The sequence below is a fragment of the Pinus tabuliformis genome, chromosome 4_2 (genome assembly GCF_031772625.1).
Source record: "Pinus tabuliformis cultivar Carrire ecotype Pingquan chromosome 4_2, CPIR1, whole genome shotgun sequence".
Taxonomy (NCBI): domain Eukaryota; kingdom Viridiplantae; phylum Streptophyta; class Pinopsida; order Pinales; family Pinaceae; genus Pinus; species Pinus tabuliformis.
In genome coordinates this window covers 523568311-523592205 of record NC_142304.1, presented here as the reverse complement: position 1 = coordinate 523592205, position 23895 = coordinate 523568311, and the positions used below count along the sequence as shown (strand labels likewise).

The 23895-nt window shown below is 38.5% G+C and overlaps 1 protein-coding gene across 1 annotated transcript; it reads left to right on the top strand.

Annotated features, from left to right (window-relative positions):
• The first annotated feature begins 3947 nt into the window (after positions 1–3947).
• On the top strand, positions 3948–5915 carry LOC149170290 (uncharacterized). The gene has a single exon (XM_089425505.1). The coding sequence runs from the start codon at positions 3948–3950 to the stop codon at positions 5913–5915; it is 1968 nt and encodes a 655-aa protein (XP_089281631.1).
• The last annotated feature ends 17980 nt before the right edge of the window (positions 5916–23895 follow it).

Genomic DNA, 23895 nt, shown 5'->3' with positions numbered 1-23895 from the left:
TTGAATATGGGTTGCACAACACTCTTAGGAAATAATCTTGCATAATACTCTCAGGAGATACTCTTGCACACACTCTTGCACAATACTCTCAGGAAATACTCTTGCACACACTCTTGCAAAATACTCTTAAGAAATAAGTGCACAAATGTAGCATGCACAACATGATAAATTTTGACTTCAATAGTTAGTGCATAGAAATTGGTTTACCTTGGGCATGTGGCATGCTAAGGGGTTCACTTATGGATGGATAGATAATTTTGGGTGCACATATAATGTGTCTAATCAAGATGAGGACACAAGCACACACATTGCGTGATAGATTGAAACACACTTCATGGATACACACATCATATGACACACCTGGATGAGGATTTCTAACACACATCATGTAATAGATGAAGATGGGCTCATGGCATTGAGTTTCCACTTAATCAACCTATAGCATATGTGTTTGTGGGATACTAAAGAATAAGCCTAATTTTAGTAGACATTGATAAACACCTCCTAAAATCCTTTCACTAAATGCCCCTTCTCAATACATCATTATAGTAAAATAATTCTTATTTTAGTATATTAAAATAAAAATATGTTTACATAATCATGCATATAGAATATGTTCCATAATAACCCCCAACGTACATATGACTGATAACAAGTGGGAACGCAGGCCCCTCGAAGAAACCTTGTAGGGAAACACTAGATATAGCCCAAACAATGGGTAGCCACTCATCAATCGAGAAAACCATACATGAAAGCCTGCATAAAGGAACCCTTAGAAAAGGGTGCATCTGTCAAATTCCCAAACAACGGGAAACCACTTATCAATCTAGAAAACTAGGCGTGTAGGCCTACATAAAAGAACCCTTAGAAAAGGGTGCATCTCTCAAATGCCAAAATATAAGCATCAAACCATTACAAAACATGTCAAAACCCCAACATATAACCATGAAGAAAATGGCACAAGGCCACCAAAAGATCCACTATGGAATAACCTAGAGAATATCTTATAAGAACCAAAATGATCGCAAAGTCCCAACCATGGCCACCCAATGCAAGACAATAAAAAACACTAGCAGATAAGCAGAGAAAGAGGACTGCAGAGCCCATAGAATCACGACATCATTCACATTGACGAACCCCATCCCTGATTGTCTCCATCATATTGTGCCCTAGCACCAGCTAACCAACACGACAACCCATTGAGGATAAAATGGCATTGGTGATGACGTAAAAAGGAACAAATGCATTTTCTGGTGCCCCTTATTGTGTATAGCTCTTGCCAAAGAAGAGGAGTCTAATATGCTCTTCCTTAGCGAATAACAATTGTCATTATCCTTGCTAACTGCCAAAACGAACCTCGCAACCTTTGGCATCTTCACCATGACCAAACCTACCATTGAGTGATGTGATTGATAGAATTGGGAGGCTAAATATTGACTCATCCCCATCTCAATCAACTGAACAACATGGGCCATCTCATAAAGGTCCTCCAAAATGGCTGACAAAGACACTTTTAAGTGTTCGTCCTGATGAGGTTGGAAAGACAAGAACAAGAAGCTCAACTTGTGATGAAATAAACTCACAAAAATATAGAAAAGATAGATCAATGCCTTAGAAATCAGCCTCTTTGAGGGGGAAACCTCCTTTACATTACACAAATGAACAATTCTTGGATGATACAAATGACAAAACCTCCTTTCTATATATAGGATTCTAAGGGGTCACAATATAATCAAAGTCGGCATAACAATAATAATATAAGGGCACAAAAATAAAAATAGTGGACTTCTATGGGGCACAATAATAACAATATGAGGACAATAGGGGCACAACAATAACAATAAGGACTACAATGCGAATAGTAATGGGGGAATCAATATCATTATAGGGACCTAACATGCCCCTCTCTTTTAAAAAAGTGTTGTCCTCAATGCTTGAGTAGTTCTGGATGCTTTTGTATAAAATTCCCATCCTCCCAAGTGGAATATTCGGTGAGTAAGTTCTTCCACTTGATGAGATACTTTGAAATTGATCGATTTCATAGTTGTCGAGTTCTTTTTTTCATGACTACCTCAGGTTCCAATGTGATTTTTCCTTCCTCATCAAGTTCTGGAAATATTGTTTGAACTAGGAGCTTGTCACCTATAGCCTTATTTAAGTATGAAACATGGAAAAATGGGTGCACTCGAGAAGCTGCAGGAAGCTCCAATTTGTATGTCATAGTACCTATCTTTTGCAACACCTTGTACGGACCATAATACTTTGGTGATAATTTATTATCCTTCTTAGCTTGCTTGAGGGACATTTGTTTATAAGGTTGTAATCGAAGGAATACCCAATCACCTACATCAAAACCTCTTTCGTTGCAATGTTGATATGTTTGTTGTTTCATTCTATTATGCGCCAAAGTGAGGTTATCCTTTAAGAGTTGGAAAACTTGTTGTTGATGCTCGATGTGATCTTCCACTGCTTGAACCTTAGAATTTTCTCTTAAATATGATGTGATGGACGGTGGATGATATCCATAAAGTGCCATAAATGAGGTCATTTTTGCTACAATATGGAAGGAAGTGTTATACCACCATTCAGCCAGAGTTAACCATTTGACCCATTATGTTTGTTTATCAGATACAAAGCAACGAATATATCCTTCCAAACATTTTTTTACTATCTTAGTTTGCCCATCAGATTGAGGATGATAAGATGAGCTATGAGCTAACTGAGTACCAAGACAAGAAAATAATTCTGTCCAAAAATTTCTAGTGAAAATGGGATCTCTGTCGTTTACAATAATCTTTGGGTTCCCATGTATCTTTTGAATTGTTTCCATAAATGCAGTAGAAATTGTACTCGCTTTAAATGGATGAGATAATGCACAAAAGTGTGCATACTTGGTAAGTTTGTCAACTACCACCATGATAACACTCTTTCCTTCAGACTTGGGTAGACCTGTGATAAAATCCATTGAAACCTCCTCCCAACATTGGCTTGGAATGGATAAAGGTTGTAATAGACCTGGGGTCTTAATTGTTTCAACTTTATTTTTTTGGTAAAAAATACATTCCGCCACAAATTTTTGAATATCTAATTTAAGGCCATCCCAAAAAAAACCCTTCTTAACCCTATGGTTAGTTTTTAGAAATCCTGAGTGCCCTCCTAAGGGAGAGGTGTGAAATTCCATAAGAATATTTTGTTTGAGTTGGGAATTCTGACATAGGTAGAAGCGATATTTGTACCATAACAAATCATTTTTCTAGCGAAATGTACCAGATGTACTGGGATCTTGTTGTAGCTTTTGAATGAGTGCTCACACTTCTTCATCATTCTTCCATTCATCCCTTGCTTCGTTTATCCAATCTGGTTGGATAATAGAAATGGCGCAAAGAAATTCTTCCACATCCCCATCCTTTCTTGAGAGTGCATCTGCCACAACATTTTGCTATCCTTTTTTGTAGATGATTTCAAAGTCATAACCCAACATCTTTGTGACCCATTTTTGCTGCTCTTCTGAAGATAATCTTTGTTCTAAAAAGTTTTTAAGACTATCATGATCCGTTTTTACCTTGAAGTGTCTTCCCATTAGGTAGGGTCTCCATTTCTCAAGTGCATGTAGTATTGCCAACATTTCCTTCTCATAAATAGCTTTGTGTAAATACTTTCCTTTGATTGGATGACTTTTGAAAGCAATGGGTTTTTCTTCTTGCATTAAAACAGCACCAATTCCATTTCCCGAGGCATCACATTCCACAATAAAGGTTTTTGTGAAGTCCGGCGTAGCTAAGACCGGTGCTTGGCACATTGCCTCTTTAAGATGTTTAAAGGCCTTCGTTGCTTCTCGAGTCCATGAAAATGCATATTTCTTCAATAATGTTGTTAGAGGTGCTGCTATTCTCCAATAATTCTTAACAAACTTGCAATAATACCCTGTCAACCTCTTTCAACAGGCAATGGGGATGATGATTAACGAAGGAAAATCCACCATCACCATTATCGGTTGCTCTCAGCATGAGTCCGTATATACTACCCAGCGGTTTCCTTTCTCTGCACTCAATTTGGATGACGGGCTTAAATATCTGGGCTTCCGATTAAAGCCTCTCGGATACAGGATCGCAGACTGGACGTGGCTTATCGCAAAGGTGGAAAAACGCTTACAGATCTGGTATCACAAATATCTTTCCCGGGCCGGCAGATTAATCCTCATTAAGGCAGTTATTGAGGCCACCCCAGTGTTCTGGATGACCCTCGCATGGATACCAAAAGGCATACTGAACAGACTACAAAATATTTGTTGCAGATTTTTATGGAAGGGTAATCAACCTGGGAAAATTTTTGCCTGGGTCAAATGGGACCGCATCGCTATACCAAAACGATGGGGAGGATGGGGCATAAAAAGACTTGAGCTATTTTCGAAAGCCTTGGCTGCTAAGCTGGGCTGGCAGCTCATTAGCTCAAATAGTCTCTGGACTCGGGTAGCCCATGCAAAATACATATGGCCTTTAAATTTGATGGATTGGTTCAGACAGACTCACCCCCCGACTAGTAATATCTCCAACATATGGAAAGCAATGATGAATGCGCTCCCCCTGTTGCGACAAGGAATTACCTGGAGAATAAAGGAAGGCAACGCAGTTCGTATTGGAACGGACCCATGGGTGGGATGTGGGAATGCACACAGGTTGCCAGCCGATTTAATCAGATTCCTAAATGACAGAGGCATTATCTACATCAAGCATATTGGCGACCGCAATAATTCCACAGTCCTTCATCAGGCATGGAAATCCGCTCATGAATTAGACATACCTGAACATTGGAGACAGGTTTGGCAACTTTATATAGAAGCCCTCACACAGGCCCATATCCGTTTAACAGAGGATCCTGATGAAATTATTTGGGCCCTTGCCAAGAATGGTACTTATATCCCAAAAGAAGGATACAACAGGCTCATGGATCCCCATAAACCACAGTCTATTGACCCGAACTGGAGAACCTTCTGGAAACTCAAGGCCGCCCCTCGCACCCGCCTGTTACTGTGGAACATTCTTTTTGACAAGATCCCTACTGGTGCCAATCTGATGAAGAGATCCTTCCATGGTCCCTTCCGTTGCCATCTTTGTCGAATTGATGAAGAGAACACTGAACATCTCTTCCTGAACTGCCCGTCCTCTAAGGAGTTATGGAATGGTATTACTGCCCACTACCCTTCCCTGAACCCCTGGCATGGGAACAACATCCAAGAGGCTTGGAATACCTGGTGTATAGCCCACAAAGGTAAAGCCAGGAACATGCCTCTCCTTGTTTGCTGGGCCATTTGGATAGCCAGAAACCAGTCCATATTCAATCTCAAGGATCCTCACTGGCCTTATATTGTACATCACATTATCTCTGACTATGATCTCCTTCTCGAGGATGACAACATAGCCCCTCAGCGCACCATCACCCCAGAAATCATTGATAAATCTAAACCTTGGGCATATTTTGATGGTTCTGCTCAGGAAGCAGGCTGTGGTGGGGGAGCCATACTATACCTCAATGAAACCCACTGGTTTAAAATTCAAATAAATTTTGCTGAACTCTGCTTTGCAAAATATCTCATTTATTTTGCATTAACTCATCATTGCAGACATCTTCAGTTATTTGGTGATTCTAAAATTGTATGTAATTGGCTCAACAATGCATCACACTGCAATGCATATACACTCAGGCATATACTAGGGGAAGCTCGTAGAATGATAGACATATTTGACTCTTTTGTCTGTCGACATATCTACAGGGAACAAAACTCGGAGGCTGATCAACTTTCAAAAGAGGCAACGCATCTACAGGACAATGTCTGGTTGATACAGGAGGAGATCGATGGTACTCACCATCAATATTACCACAGACCGTTCGTAGAACAAGGACAAATTGGGCTTTAAGCCCATGATTTTGTAGATCTCATTGTAAAAAACATGTTTATTTTCTCATATCTATTATTCGGCTGTAGATACAACAGTTTTGGTATGGGCATATATAATACTCTCTCTGCGCAGAGAAGATATAATTTTTGCATCTTTTTCCCTCTTTCTGTTGAGGGTAGTTTTGATACAACACAGATTTTACAGACTCCCTACGTGGAGGATCAGCATTCAGCAGTAAAAGTTTTATTCAGACAGTTTTACATGTATCCTGATAGGCAAGTAATGCCTCCATATGCATATGCCTCGGCATCTACAAAATGTAATTTCTTATATATTAATAGAAATTATGACTTTTTCCATGGGAAAAAAAAAAATACCCTGTCAACCTGAGAAATCCTCGCAGATGCTTTATCGATGTGGGGATTTTCCATTCCTTAATGGTTTTAATTTTTCTAGGGTCTACCTTAACACCTTCATGAGATACAATATGACCCAAATATTCCACCTCTTTTACTCCAAAGAAACATTTGGAGCCTTTTGCATATAATTGTTTCTCCTCTAATAGTTTGAGCACTCTGTCAATGTGTTGAACATGATCCTTCCAAGACTTGTTGTAGATTAGTATATCATCAAAAAATACTAACACAAATTTTCTAAGGAAGGTTTTGAAAATGGAATTCACCAAACCTTGAAATGTAGAAGGTGCATTGGTAAGGCCATAAGGCATGACCAAAAATTTATAATGACCCTCATGAGTTCTAAATGTTGTTTTCAAAATGTCTTTAGTCTTCATTATGATTTGATGATACCCTGAATGAAGATCCAAACTAGTGAAGTAAATTGATCCATGCAATTCATCCAATAAGTCATCAATGATAGGAATGGAAAATTTATCTTTAATAGTGAGCTGGTTGAGCTCCCTATATTCCGGACACATGTGCCATGATCCATCCTTTTTGTGAACCAATACTACTGGAGCATAGAAATAACTTTGAATAGGTTGAATTATACCAGCCTCTAGCATTTTTGCAGCCATACGTTCAATTTCACTCTTTTGGGCATAGGGATATCTGTAAGGCTTGATGTTTGGAGGAACACTTCCTGGAATCAAATGAATAGCATGATCATGATCACGAATAGGTGGGAGGCCTTTGGGAGTCTCAAATACCTTGGAATGATTGTCCAAGACTTTTTGGAGATCTGGAGAAATAGATGATTTTGATGTGGGAACCTCTAGAGAACATAATTGTGCAATTACGCCTCGTTGTTATTTCTTTAGAAGCTTTGTCATTCTGTTAGAGTTGATTATCTTTCCCATTTTCCCTGCAATACCCCTTAATTCAACTTCCTTTCCTTATGAACAAAATTTCATGAAAAGTTCTTGAAAATTAAAAGCTATCGTACCCAAGGATTGTAGCCATTGGACTCCTAGTACAACATCAGCACCACCCATTGGAATGGAAAACACTGAGCTATTCAATACATATTCTCCCATGGATAGCTTGATATTATGGCACTTTCCAGACCAATTTATGGTTCCTCCACTTCCAACCATCACTTGACACTCTAGTGCTAGATATAGGAAGCAATTCAATTCCTTGGCTATCTTACAATGAATAAAATTATTGGTACTACCTAAATCAATCAACACTATTACCTTTTTCTTTTTTATATGTCCTTCTATCTTGATAGTTTGAGGAGTGGTAATTCCAGCCAATGCATTACAAGATATGGTTAGATTCATTTCTTCTTTCTCTAGGGTTTGTTCCTGGTGTATATCCTCTTCTTTTAACGTTTCTTGTTCCTTTTCTTCCTCCTCTTCACAATCTATGTAAAATAATTTCTTCTTAGCACACTTATGACCTTTAATGTATTTGCTATCACAACTGTAACAAAGCCCTTTTGCTCTTTTTTCTTCCAATTGTTGTGGTGTCAACCTTGTAGGTTATGGAAGGCTAGGGGAAAGGTAGGCTTCTTTGTTTCCATAATTTTTCTTTCCATTTTTCTTGCCAACCTGAATACCTTCTCCAATGAATCAGGTTCCCAAAGGCGAACCTCATGTTGGATGTTATCCTTTAAAGTCCCTATGAACACATCAATCCTATGCTCCTCTGGAATATCTTTTACCCTTATATTCAATTTTTGGAAGTCCTCAATGTGCTCCATCATTGAACCATTTTGTTTGAGATTTATCAATTAGCTAAAAAAAGTGTTGCTTTTTGTATCCTCATAATGTGCTATCATTTCATCCGTAAAAATTGCCGAAGTGACAATTTTTTTACGAGAACAAAGCCATCGATACCATGCAAACTGATTTGGTTCCAAATATAAAGTTTTAATGTGTACCTTTTGTTTGTTTTTCACATTATGGAGATCGAAATTATGCTTCATCTGTAGCATCCATGTTACAGGATCCTTGCCATCAAACTTCCTCATATCAATCTTTGGAACATGGTGGGTCTTCGATCCAACGTTAGAGTCTATGAAATCATGATTAACATTTATTTTGTTCTCATCATGAGTTTCATTTACTACCCTTTTTCCATTAGTAGGCATTTCTTGTAGAGACTTTGTCAAATCTGTCTTCAAATCTTCCATCTTAGCTTCCACACCTTTCTTTAAACCATCCATCTTAGCTTCCACGCCATCCATCTAAGCTTCCATGTCATTCATGTTAGCTTCCACATCATTCATCTTAGCTTCTACGTATTTCTTTAAACCATCCATATTAGCTTCCATGCCTTTTTTTAAACCATCCATCTTAGCTTCCACGCCATCCATCTTAGCTTCCACATCTTTCTTTAAACCATCCATCTTAGCTTCTGTTACTTTTTGTGAGAGTGAATTTTGTTGCACTTGGTCTCGTAATTTTGATATATCATGTTGAATTTCTTCCTCTTCTTCATGATTCATGCTAGATCTTTCAGGTTTCTTACTAGGTGTTTCCATTTTCTTTCTTCGGGGCATCAATTAATGATAAGTATGCTTCACTATGCTCAAACTTATGCAAAATTTTAACAAAAAACTACACACCTTTTTTCACTTTTTAGGAGATCAATATTGTATTTGATGTATCTCTGAAATTTCAAATCTCCAAGGTCTTAAATTGCGAACTTTCATAGCCCTCTGAGTCCTCTTTCCAACACCACAAGTCTTATCGAAATTGGATTCTCCAAGAAAGAGTTATGCCCAATATCCCAAGATGACCTGATTATACACTTTTTCAGTAGAGCGAACTTGTACGAAGTTACACATGTCACTTTTTCAACCTTTGGACCTAAAAATAATGCATAAAAGACTACAGTCCATTCTCTTTCTGTAACTTATTATGAAATTTCAATCTGATACCCAGAAATAAAGTTATGACGATTTTCCCAAGGTCACCTGTTTGGGATGTAATTCGAGAGCCTATAAAATCCCTAACTTCCTTGGATCATATCTCCTAAAATATAGTGAGACAAGATCTAAAATTCAGATCCGAGGATCATCGATATTTTGGCTCAAATGGGTTTTGTTCTTAGCTTCTGAAACGTTTCAGAAAAAAAAATTATAGCGAAAATTCCACGATGACCTATTTTGGAGCAGTGAAACCCTAGAATCCAAAGCTCTGATACCAAATGTTATGAAACTAGCTCACAAAAAGATAGAAAAGATAGATCAACGCCTTAGAAATCAACCTCTTCGAGGGGGAAACTTACTTTACATTACACAAATGAACAATTATTGGATAATACAAATTACAAAACCTCCTTTCTATATATAGGAGTCTAAGGGGTCACAATATAATCAAAGCCACATAACAATAATAATATAAGGGCACAAAAATAACAACATCGGACTTCTATGAGACACAATAATAACAATATGGGTACAATAGGGGCACAACAATAACAATAAGGGCTACAATGACAATAGTAATGGGGAAATCACTAGTATTATAGGGACCTAACACAACTAGACATAATGGAGGTGATGTAAATGATCTTGATTCACATGTTGATATGTATGTTTCTTATGATTATGAACTAAATTTGTCTATATATTTTGAACCAACTTCCTTCAAATAAGTTGCTTCTCATGACGAATGGAAAGAAGCGATGCAGAAAGAATATGATGCTTTGATAAATAATGGCACCTAGAAGCTGGTTGATACTCCATTGGGAACAAAAATATAGGTTGCAAGTGGGTCTTCAAGAACAAGTATAAAGCAGATGGCTCACTTGACAAGCATAAAGTCAGGCTTGCGGTTGTAACAGCCCTGGGTTAAAAATCCACGTAATAAAATTAATAAAGGAAAAATAAGACCAAGGTCATGGGACACATATTCCAAGTTGAATGTTGGGCAAAACATCCTAGTGGGTGTTCATTTGGTTTATTATGGCTAAGGAAAATTGGAAAAGGCAATGGAAAAGGCTTTGAAAAGGCAAAGAGAGATTAATTGGCATTTTATTTATGAAAATAATGGAAAATAGGAGAAAATGAAGGTGAAAGGTCATAGGTTTCATGTGAGGAGGAAAATGAAGGAAAATAATGGAAAATGAAGAAAATAGAGGCCTCATTGATAAAAAGGATTCTGAGGATCAGTTGGTATACTTTTGACAGTTCAGTTTTGGAGCTCTCTCTCATACTATTGCACACTCATAGTTCTCTTGGATCACTCTAGCATTGGATCAAGGAAGGCAAAGCAAGGATAAAGAAGGCAAAGGGAAGAAAAGTTCAAGCAAGGAAGAGTAGGATCAAGTGGTTACAATGGGATTACTTACAGGTATCGATTTTCATGTATGATTTCCTTGCTAGTTTTTGCATGCATGGTACATGCATGTGTGTATTTGGTTCTCTTGTTGTTGTTGACATGGGTTTTGTCAAGTGTGACAATGGTTTTCATCCTTTCCTTTCCAGTTCCGGATAGCCATGGTGTGATGGGGTTTCTCTTATTTGGTTGAGTTGGATTGCTAGATGGTTTCGAAACTAAGTTGGGTCGTCTCAGGGGAGAAACACAAGGCCTAGGAATCCCTGGACTGATGAAAGTGGGATTGTGGTAAATCTTGATTGTGTATACCCTCGTTAGGCCTAGAAATCCTCAACTGATGAATGGCAGGATATACGGTAAATCCTAGATGGAGGAGCCTCATTGGACCTAGGAATCCTCGATCGGTGAATGGCAGGATATATGGTAAAGCTTAGAGGGAGGAGCCTCATTGCGCCTAGGAATCCTCGATGGGTGAATGGCAGGATATATGGTAAAGCCTAAACGCTAGAACGGAAAAATTCCTCATGGTTTAAGTGGAGAGATCTAGAGCCATCCATGCTTATATAGGCCTAGTGATCCCCAGGTCAGTATACGGTGGGATTATGGTAAAGCTTGGTAGTGTATCTTTCTTGTTGGGGCCTAGGAATCCCTTGGCAGGATTGTGGTAAAGCCTAGTTGTATAGATGAGGGCTTGGACCTAGGAATCATTTCGTGGATTGTGGTAAATATTGAGGAAGCCATGGTTGTTTTGTTGTAATTCCCAAATTCATGCTTTGAATATCACACGAGGGTGATTGGTTGAAAGAAATATTTGGCTCAGCCCAATATATGGTAGGGTGGTACGTGGAATTCCCTGACTTGGTTGGCTTTTGCATATATCAATAAGAGCTCTTTTCCTCTTGTGTGCCATGTGTAAATTTACTTGTTAATATGTGGTTTTATGGTTGTTCTATCATTGATATTATGTTGGTTATATGCTAGTTATAAGCATGGTTTATGATAGACTTGAGTTATGGCTCTCATCATGTTTTGATTTGCAGATGAAATGTTAATGAATGCATGACCTAATGGATGATATTACAGCTATTATGACAGGGCATCAGACCTTCTTGACGATTCTCATATAGGCATGAAGTCCCTATGCTCATATGTGTTTATATGACCTGTAGATTACATGTTTCTGATGTGTTTGATAAAATGTTTTTCATGGTTATGCTTGGATAGGCCAATTCCTTGATCAAGTTTTTGGTTAGAAGTTTTGTCTTTGTGTCATCTATTGTTTTGGAAAGTTTCATCGATTTCTGGGCAGTGACCTCGAGTCTATCCCTAAAAAGGTGGCATTAATCTCATGGTCTCAAGTACGGAACTGGCTGAAAAACACCGCAGTCGCACCCTTGCAGTGGTTATGCATGTGACTAGAGGCCTAAAATTGCATGGATGTATGGTTGTGCATGCGAATGGGAGTCTAGATTAGTGAAAAGGCAATTTGACTCAGGGTTTGGACACCTGTAAAGGTGGTTTAGCCCTTGGGGGTCCTGTAGCACTTGAGGAAGGTCAGTAAGGTTTTGTTTTTTCAATTCCACTTCCTTAAGGTGATCTAGGAAGTCGAATCATATCATAGTAACTCTTCGTCACATATTTACCCTGATGGACCAGTAAACTTGGGTAAGTGTGGGAGGAGGGCGTTACAATGGAAAGAGGTTTTGGACATAAAGAAGGGATTGATTATGAGGAAAAAAATTCCCCCATATAAAAATGGGCTACCATCCAGACACTCTTTTCCTTGGTAGCTCAGAATGGTTGGAAAATCCATCAAATGGATGTAAAAATTGTTTTCTTGAATGGAGATATGAAAGAGAATGTTTTTATGTCCCAACCTGAAGGATTTGTTTTGAAGGGCTAGGAACACAAAGTATTCAAGCTTGTATCCTTGTATGGCCTCAAGCAAGCATCATGAGCCTGGTAAGAGAAGTTGATCGAGCATATTCTAAAACTCAATTTCAAATATTATGATCTTGATGATGTAACTTTGTTTGTCAAGAAAGATGGAAAAACAGTTGTGTATCTTGTGGTGTATGTAGAGGGAACAATCAGAACTACACTGCATTCAAAAAGAAAGAACCGAGGAAAGGTTTTGAAATGGTATATGTGGGCTATGTTCACTATTGTCTTGGTATTGGAGTAACCCAACATCCAAAGTTTATATTCCTCTCTTAGAAGAAGTTCATTGGAGATATCTTTAACAAGTTTTGCATGGTTGAGTGCAATCCTTTAAATGCTCTAATGGAACAAAATTTAAATCTCACATCCATTAAAGGAAAATAATTTGAGGATGCAACAAAGTATATACATTTTGTAGGAAGTCTCAACTACCTGGATACTACCAAACTAGACATTTCATTTGTTGATGGAATCCTCTCCATGTTTATGCAAAAGCCTTGTGAGGGTCATTGGTCTGCTGCAAAAAGAGTTCTAAAGTACTTGAAGGGAACTGAAGACTTTGGACTCAAGTATACACAGGTGGGTGACTTCATCTTGATTGGATCTTTTATTCAAACTTTGATGGAGATAAAGAAATCAGAGTATCTACTTTAGGTTATGTTATGAGTCTTGGATTAGGAGTTGTCTCCTAGAGGTCACGCAAATAAGCAGTTCCAACATATTCCACAATTGAGGCAAAATATGTGGCAGGAGCTGAAGCAACAAAGGAAATTGTGTGGCTCAGGAAAACTATAGAATATTTGCAGGAGAAACAAGTACATTCAAGTCCTCTTTTGATTGACAACACTTCTACAATAAAGTTGGCCAAGAACCCAAAGTTCCATGATTGAACAAAGCACATCAATACAAAATGTGTACAAAATAGCATCTGATTCGACATCATGTTGAGGCCAAAATAACCTGCATATGACATTGTTCCACAAATAAGTAGATTGCAGACATCTTCACCAAAGCTCTTAGAAGGGAAAAGTTTGAAAGATTCAGAATGATGCCTGGACTCACCAACATCCATTAAGATTAAGGGGGGGAATGTTGACAACTAATCTTTGGGATTAGGAAAACTTATGTAAATATTGTAAATAGAACAAATTAAAGAAAGTTAGAAGACGAAGAGACATTGAGAGATGAAACTCAATAGCCTCTATCTGCTTGTATATATTCATATTCTCTCTTAATGCAAAACACATTTTAATTAGGATTTACAAACCTGGCCTGACAGGAAATACACTTTGAATAATCATATTAAGTAAATAATAGCAGTAAACATATGATGGAATTATAACAAGCACAATCCTTAGACATTTTTTTGTTAATTTTCAAATTGTTCTATGTTGTATCAATTACTTTAGCCCAATTCCAAACTTCAATTAGAAATATTTCCAATTATAATTAGCCTTTCGATTCATCAACAATAATTGGAGATAGAAAAATATATGCAATGACAAAGAAGACAATCAGCACATTAGCAAGAGAAACCAAATTTGGTGAAAGACCAAGGAAAAACCCCACTAGGGGAAAACAATTTGAAATTCTTATTTTATTAGATTGTCATAAAATGTTCAACAGAGAGTACAATGAGCCCAATACAATATTATAAGCAGTACAACCCAACAACTTCATAAACTAGTTTATAGTGGAAAAATATATCAGAGAAAAATTCATTCAGACTCTAGACAACTTCAAAAAACTTCGGATGATGGTCAACTGTAGTCAAACCCCTGGACACTCCCTTCAAGTTAGCATGCAAGCATTTGTAGCTCCCTTGGCCTCAGTATGCGTGCGTATGTGGACGATATTTCCCTGTGTTATGCGTGCGTCCGGAATAGAAACCCTAATTTTTGTGAGGACTTAAGATCTATGACTTCAGACCCTTGTACGAATTTCCATTTGATGTTGAGGTTGACCTGTCCAAGTGTGCATGAGAGTGAAGCCAACCTGATCCAATATCCATGAGTGGGTACACAAAATCAAAAACCAACTTCTGCCTGTCCGAACGAGGTGATATTTAGTTTGATTTTGGTACTCTCGAAAAGAGGAACTCAATGCAATCATCATCTCCATCAAATGAGTAGTCCAAAGTGGAATTTTACTACAGTTTCATATTTTAACACTCCCTCTCAACTAGAGAGAATTCCACCTATAAAACCTATCCATCGATCAATGTGTCATCTTGTCATCATGTGTACAAATATGCTCAACTCTATTTTCTAAAACATTCTCAAATCTAAAGAATAAGAATCATGGGGAGAAAAATCTACCACCCTCTATCAGCAGGCTACAACCTAGAATATTTGTCAGCGGGCTATTATCCGGAAATATGTCATTGGGCTACTACCTAGCAATATGCCATCATCATACTACCCAAAAATATGTCATCAGGCTACTACCCAGAACTATGTCATCGGGTTACTACCCATAAATGTGTCATCTGGCTACTACTGGAAATATGTCATCGGGCTACTACTCGTAATATCATGGGGGAGCTACAACTCAACCCATATCGAGCAATAGGTGATGCAGGGGAGCTACTACTCAACCCATCCTATTTCCTATCAATCTTCCCAACAATGGCCCTTAAGATTCATGTGGTAGAGCAGCTACATCATAATCCTAGCTTGGGTGAGATAACCAACTTACCAAAGGTAAGGATCTCACACCCCCAAGCCTCCTCATTCGTTGGCCAAACAGGGAGGGATAATCCCAACAAGAACAACTTGTGGGTATGATGCCAACTGGGGTATACTCTGCAAAGACCAAGATAGGGTGAGATACTACTCCAACCCTTTAGGTAATAGATAGGGTTGATACCCTGTTTTCCAGAGTTCCCTCAACCCCAGGGGCCCTCTATCTCAATTCCTCACCCTGGGAGATTAGACAGGGGGGGGGAAGAGTATGGCTCAGTGTCCTTGATCAGTGGTGCCCCTTATAAGGAGGAGTCACATCCAACAATCCAAGCTGCTCTCTGAAGACCAAGAACTTCCCTTTCAACAAATCCTTGGTGAGAATATCTGCAATCTACTCATGTATCAATATGTTATGGAGTTGAACGTGTAACACCCTCCTCCCACATCTACCGAAGTAACTGTCCAACCGGGGTAAACATGTGACGAGAAGTTACTATGATATGATTCAACATCCTAAGTCACCTTAAAGAAGTGGAACCGATGGAAACACACCATACAGACCTTCCACATCAACAACAAGACCCTTAGGAACTAACCCAGCCTCTCAGGTAACCAATCCCTTAGTCCCACTAAGTTTTTTGACCACTTAATCCTCGGACTCTCCCATGCTATGGGCATGCCAACTTCCAGAGGGCATTGGACGCTCCCATAGCATGGCATGCCAGCGTCCAGGGACTATTTTCTAAGTGGTGTGCCAACATCCCCGAGATTTGAGCCACTTTTTAGGCCCAGAGCCCAGGTCACTGCCCAAAATTCAATGGCACTTCCAGAATCCATGATTTACATAATAACAAGTCTTACAAATCATAAACTTACTCGAGGACTAAGCCTAACAATCCCCAACTAGGACTGGCATTTTGTCAAACACTTTGAATCAATGCAATCTACAACAAATGAATACAAGACAGAGCATAAATGTTAGTAAATCATATGAGACTTGACAAGAAAGATCACCACCCTCTTCCCTTAACTATTTTGACATCAATTAGGTCTTGCATCCATTATCCTTTCAGTTACAAGTAAATACATGGAATAACCATGACAATAACCAGTCATAGAACTATGCTTATAACCAACATTAAACCATGAGAATAACAATGATATAACAACCATTAAATCCACATATTAATAAGTACAAAAACAAGAGAACTTAACTTTTATTAAACATAGGAAAATCTGACCAGGTTCGGGACTTCCATGTACCACCCAACCATAGACATGGTTGAACCAAATATTTCCTTTAGTCAGTCACCCCTGTGCCATATTCCAAGCATGAACGTGGGATCTCATGGGTAAATCAATCCAAAAACAACCAAGGGAACCTAGAGGTTAAACCACCTTCACCCTCACCAAAACCGGCACCGAGATCACAAAACCAAACCGAGCTAGGAATGCCTCCAGACTCCATCACTATCCTTGAGGAATTTTCATCCTCCTTGTCTCCCAGGCTTTACTTCAATCAACACAAGATCATTAGGCCCTAAACTGAGACACCAGTCTCTCAAGATTTACTGCAATCCACACCAGATCACTAGGCCCTAAACTGAGACTCCTCCCTCAATCTTTACCGCGTATCCCGCCAAAATCGATCAAGGGATTCCTATGCCTTTGAGATTTTCCTGAGACCACCTTCGCCCCTGATTCTAAAACCATCCTGCAATTCCAAAGCTCAAAACTGAGAAAACTATCGCATCACACTATGGTTATCCTGAAAAGGAAAGGCTAGGCTGAAAACCACTATCATAACTCGGCAAAACCATGCCACCAATAGCAAGAGAACCGTACACTAGCATGCAAAGCCATGCATGTCAAATCCAGCTAGGAAATCACACATGCAATATGTTACCTGCAAGTATTCCTGCTGAAGCTACTTGATCCTACTCTTCCTTGCTTGATCCTTTCTTTCCTTCATTTCCTTTTGCTTGCTTTTCCTTCCTTGCTCCAAAGCTATTGTGCTCCAAGAAAACTCTAAGTGTCCAATAGTGAGAGAGAGAGGGAGAATAACGAGAGAGTTCCAAAAATGAACTAACAAAAGGTTGAACTGAAGCCTACCCACTGATCCTCAAAAGCCTTTTTATTAATGAGGCCTCTATTTTCTTCATTTTCCATTGTTTTCCTTCATTTTCCTCTTCACATGCAACCTATGACCTTTCACCTCCCTTTTCTCCTATTTTCCTTTATTTTCATAAATAAATGTGCCAAAATACATTTTTGCATTTTTATTGCCTTAGCCAATGCCTTTGCTAATTTCCTTTGCCATAATAAACCAAAATCAACACCCACACTAGGATGGATTTCACAATGTTTAGCTTGGAATAAGTGTCCCTTAATCGTGGTCTTATTTTTCCTTTATTAACTTTTATTACATGAAATTTTCACCAAGGCTGTTATAGAACCTTCCCCCTCGGGGAACACCATCCTCGGTGTTTGATCTGAACTTAAGCAGGAACAAAACAAATTACAGATATAGCCATAAATATAGAGATGCAGCAAAAATAAAACTTCATTTCATTAATATCAAATATTGAAATATGCTTACAAACAGAATGGAATAAACTAGCTTGGGCGATGGTAGCTTATCTCTGAGAAGATATGTGGCAGCTACATGCGTCTGAACCATGCTACAATGAGGCTCAAAGGCCTATTTGTTATTGAGAAACAATGGAAAACCCTAAACATCTAAAAACCTAACCATAAGAGATGAAGCACCAAAACTGTGGGCCCCGTTTAGGTAAATTGGTACATCAACTTCCTGAGGTCGTAACTTTTGCATACGAACTTCGTTTGGCTATCATAATACCTAGTTTCGAAGATCTCAAGGAAGAGGCTGAACAAAAATTGTATTCCCAATTTTGCACTTTTTTGGTCTCTCTTTTTTCCGTAAAAACGTCTTTTAGTCCCTCAAAATGGCTTCAGAAGTTTAGGACCCAAAAAACTACCAAAAATAGTAAATTGTGCTACAATTAAGGAAACTGAAAAGAGACAACGGTGTGTGTCCAAGTGGAATAGGCAGGTGGCCACCAATATCCACCCGGATCAGTGTTAAACCACACCAAGACCTCAACTGAACCATTGAAAAACAAACATACTACCCATGGAGCTTTATAAATTAGCTCGTTGTATTATTTACAATGAATGACCTGCTCAAAAGCAAAACATCATGACAACATGACAAGATAAAAACCATACCACTTACTAGAGCTTTACAACACATATCATTACGGTATTTATAATAACCACATATACACATATGGACATTTGTTAAACCAACAAGTAAAAGGATGTGATGCATGTATCAACCAACAAGGGAATCTAGAGGCTCACACCTCCACCCTCAAAGTATTACCAGGATTCACCTCCTTCCTAGGAAGTCCAGAATCCATTGTTAGAGCCAAAACTACATCCAATGTCCAACACTACAATCTTGTGCTACATGTCTCCTCAGTGAACAATTACCGGCTCATTGTTCCAAGGTGCACTCCCAATGCGCATCTGATTCCATCTAGAAATGTTAATGACCAAAAAAATCCATCCCTAGCCTTCCCTTCTCTACTACACAGTCCCTCAGGAAACTCGGTCACCCCTTCCATGCAGTCACTCACCTTCCAAGTTCCCCGGCATCCCCTATCCCGGCAATCCATCCCTTGGCAAGGCTTCCTCGCATCGGAAGGTCAAACAACCAAGGCATATACCTACCTCAAAACCATCATACCGGTCATAGCATGCTCATAGAAATCAATGGACACTATTGGGTACCAGTGTCCCACAATGAACCTGCTCTTGAAGTGCTTTACCAGCATACTATATCATGTTCCAATTCCTTTCACTGTTGCTGCTAATTCTTGCAGTCGATTTCAACCACCCAATTGGGCATTTCCATGCTTCTTGTACCAAGCACATAACTTCCATTAGATTTAAAATAAATTGAAATAAATTCACATCATACCTCATTGTTAGCTCGTTAATAAGGTACACTTGCAATCATGTTTACTTCCTGTCACAATAATTCAAACTAATTATTTGATCAAATCATCATGAATAAACATATAACATTGGTTAGTTCAAAATCAACCATCATAGATCAAAATAATAAATCACATGTAATCATCATAAACCAGAATCATAGATCACATGTAATCATCATAGACCAGAATCATAAATCACATGCATAATAAAACTAAAATAAAATATTGATACTTATCCTTTAATCCACCCTTAACTACTACCTTTGTCCTTATTCCATATGCACACCAGATGGGTTTCCACACCTGAAAACACCCACTGCCTTCTCCTCAATCATGTGCACATACACATAGTGTGCATCACACCCATACAACCCCACATGACATACAACACCATGCAATACATGCACCTGCACCTGGCATACCACACATACACCTACACCATGTGTACAACACAACACAATACATACTCCTACATTCGGTGTACACCACAACCCAATACATACACCTACACCCGATGTACAACAAAATACATATACGTACACAGAGTACAACACAACGAGAACACATGTCATGATACCACGACTACACAATGCACATACATAGTACCACATGACCGCAAGACAACATGTACAACTAGCACACAATACCACATGTACACGAGTACCATATGTACAACATGTACACAACACCACATGCACAATGTGTACACAACGCCACATGTACACTACACCACATGTACAATGTGTACACAATACCACATGTACATAGTACCACATGCACGACATGTACACGACACCACATGTACACAGTGCCACATGCACGACATGTACACGACACCACATGTACACAGTGCCACATGCACGACATGTACACGACACCACATGTACACAGTGCCACATGCATGACATGTACACAGCACCACCTACACATAGCGCCACTTGTACAACATATACACAACACCACTTGTACAATCACGCACACAACACCATATGTACATAGCAGCACATGTACAACATGCACGCAACACCACATGTACATAGCACTTCATATCCAACATGTACATAACATCGTATGCACACAACACTACATATCCAACATGTGCACAACACCATATGCACACAATGCGACATATCCATCATGCACACAGTACTGCATATCCAACATGTGCATAGCACCACCTATACCCAGCACTGAATATGCAATATTCACACAACACTATTTATACCACCCTATACATAACATTGCATAAACAACAAGTGCACACACTATATATACACAACAAGCTTGCACAAAATTTCACATATGAAACATGTACAACATATATAACATATGCACAATAGTAGTACCACACATCCAAAACCACACTGTCTCTACCAAGCAACCTTACTTCCAGTGTCTCTCCTCCATCCATGCTTCTCCTAGCATGTTGCGGATCACGTTGTTTTCATTCCACTTACGTATCTCTCAGCATTAGGCTATCTATAAAATAAACATAGATATAGTATAATCACATAATATCAATTCATATCTAAATGATATTGACCTCAAAGATCTGTCAGGCTACTCTTCCCACTTGATTCCTCGTGAACCAGTAATATCTTCATGCGATTCACCTACATAAGAAATCATTCCTCCACAAGGACAATTCTTGATGACCCTATTAAATAGTGACATAGATACATACATACATACATACATATAACATTAGCACAAAAAAATCATGATCTCGTCAGAAAACAACAGTTCCCAACGTAGCTAAGTCATGTGATGTCTCAAATCTATTTACTTTACCTTTCCTGATTACTTTTCTCATAATTGTCCTTCCATCGCCCATTTACACCATTGGACCCAACTAATCCAACTAGTTGTTATACGCTTGCCTTCAGCTGCCGTTATACATGCACTAAGATTCAACCAAGCCTTACATCACCTGTTGGGTACCACACAACTCTCCCCGAACTCCATTAACTTTCCTCTTTCCCAAACCAATTCTCAAGACTCAAAACATAAGAGGCAAGACCAAGAAGCAAGCAAGACAAAACCATGAAAATCAATAACAATATGACACCGCAAACAAAGTGGCAAGGCCTTGCACCAGACATAAACAAAACCGTAAATCAAGCTCGACAAATCATAAAAGACCAAAAGCGCAAGACTGGCAACAAATACCATGACTCAATTCCCATGGTTCCCAATGCCTCCAAGGGAAATCTCAGCCTGAGCCTTCTTTAATATTTCATGGAAATATCTTATGCCATGCAATCCCTTACATCATACTACCATAAATACATAATTGTCAGTGCATAAGTAGACATAAGAAAATACTAGTTACCTTACCTTGTCATATTAATGCCAAGCATGTTACCCTGTAACTGCTCACACATGTCAACCACATGTTCCAAATATCAAGAAATCATATCTATCCATTTGAAATCAACCTTTACCAAGTCTAACATTCATGTCATAATTCATATTCAACTCATAGTCATTAGACATAATACTACAAATGTCACCTATTACACTTAAGTACATGTCAATTATCTCAACACATATGTGTGAGTAAAGCCATCTTAAAACAAGATAATTTCTTGATGCAATCTTATAGACACAACTCATATAATGTGATTGATCAAACATTCAACAAAATATAAACATACCATGTCAGATAAATCAACTAGACGACATAATAGACACCAAACACTGAAACACCAAATAGACAACATAATCAGACAGTGAAGAAACAAGTATACTACATAAGAAAACTCATACTTTAGTGTATCTCAGGGGAGGCTATCTTGTCTACAATATCAAGCTAGATTGGCACGCTATAACTTCAAAACATATCAACTCAACCATAAATAAGGTCATGATATCCATAATAACAACTAGCTAACATGTTCACATCATAAACTCATAAACAACTTTCATTCATGCATAACAATCACGTGTGCATAGTCAGTCTAGATTAGTATGACATAATATCACAACATATTAACGCATACCTGAATGTCATAACCCTAATCATTTTCATAGACCAATCCAACTTAGTATGATACATATAACATCAAGATCTTAATGTAATAACCATAATCATCAAGTTACTAGCATATAACAACAACACGTTATATAGCATGCTCATCAACAACGTATAACATAATCATCAAGTTATCTAACATAAAACAACAATAGAAATGCATACAACCATAGGTTACTATCATTCATGACTATCTGACACATGTGCATATGACTACACTAATCAACTAGTATCTATCATGTATGTAACCATAACATTAATAGAATGAAAGACATACACATAACCATAATGCATATAACAATCCTTAACCTACATACCTGCATGCCAAACATACAAACTTGTATGGCGACATGCTCTTGCCTCGAAGTCCAATGTTGCAACTTCACTTTAATGATATGTGTCTTTTGCTCTATCTCAGCCAACACATTAGCATCCTAACATACCAATATCATAATGATGACCTATTTGCATATAATGACCTCACAATGTATGTTTGATCTACTATACATGCATATATATAACCATGACAACGCATGCACAACAACCTATAGACACTAACATGGATAACAAATGCATATACAACCATACACTCATGACGACACATCCGACAACAACACCATCAACCTTCACATGGTGACATCACTGCAACCATGATCAACACCATGCAAATGCAACAAACACATGGACTACAAGCATAAGGAACACATATGAAACCAACATGAATGCATGACCAACACACTGCCCATCCTATCTGAGGGGTCAAGCATGTTCTAATACCACTCTGTAACAGCCTCCTCCCACATCTACCCAAGTAATCATCCAACTAGAGTAAACATGTGACGAGAAGTTATTATGATATGATTCGACCTCCTAAGTCACCTTAAGGAAGTGGAACCGACGGAAACACACCATACAAACCTTCCACATCAACAACAAGACCCTCAGGAACCAACCCAACCTCTCAGGTAATCAGCCCCTGAGTCCCACTGAGTTTTTTGACCAATTAACCCCCAGACTCTCCCATGTTATGGGCATGCCAACATCCAGAGGGCTCTGGACGCTCCCACAGCATGGCATGCCAGCGTCCAGGGACTATTTTTCTCAATGTTGTGCCAGCATCCCTGAGATTTGAGCCACTTTTCAAGCCCGAAGCCTAGGTCACTGCCTAGAATTCAATGACACTTTCAAAATCCATGATTTACATAATAACAAGTCTTACAAATCATAAACTGACTCCATGACTAAGCCTAGCCATCCCCAACTGGGACTGACATTTTTTCAAACACTTGGCATTAATGCAATCTACATGAAATGAATAAAAGACAGAGCATAAATGACTGATAAATGATATGAGACTTGAAAAGAAGGATCACTACCCTCTTCCCTTAATTTTTTTGACATCAATTGGGTCTTGCATTCATTAACATTTCAGTTACATGTAAATATATAAAATAACCATGACAATAACCAGTCATAGAACCATTATTATAACCAACATTAAACCAAGAAAAATACCAATGAGATAACAACCATTAAATCCGCATATTAATAAGTAAAAAATCAA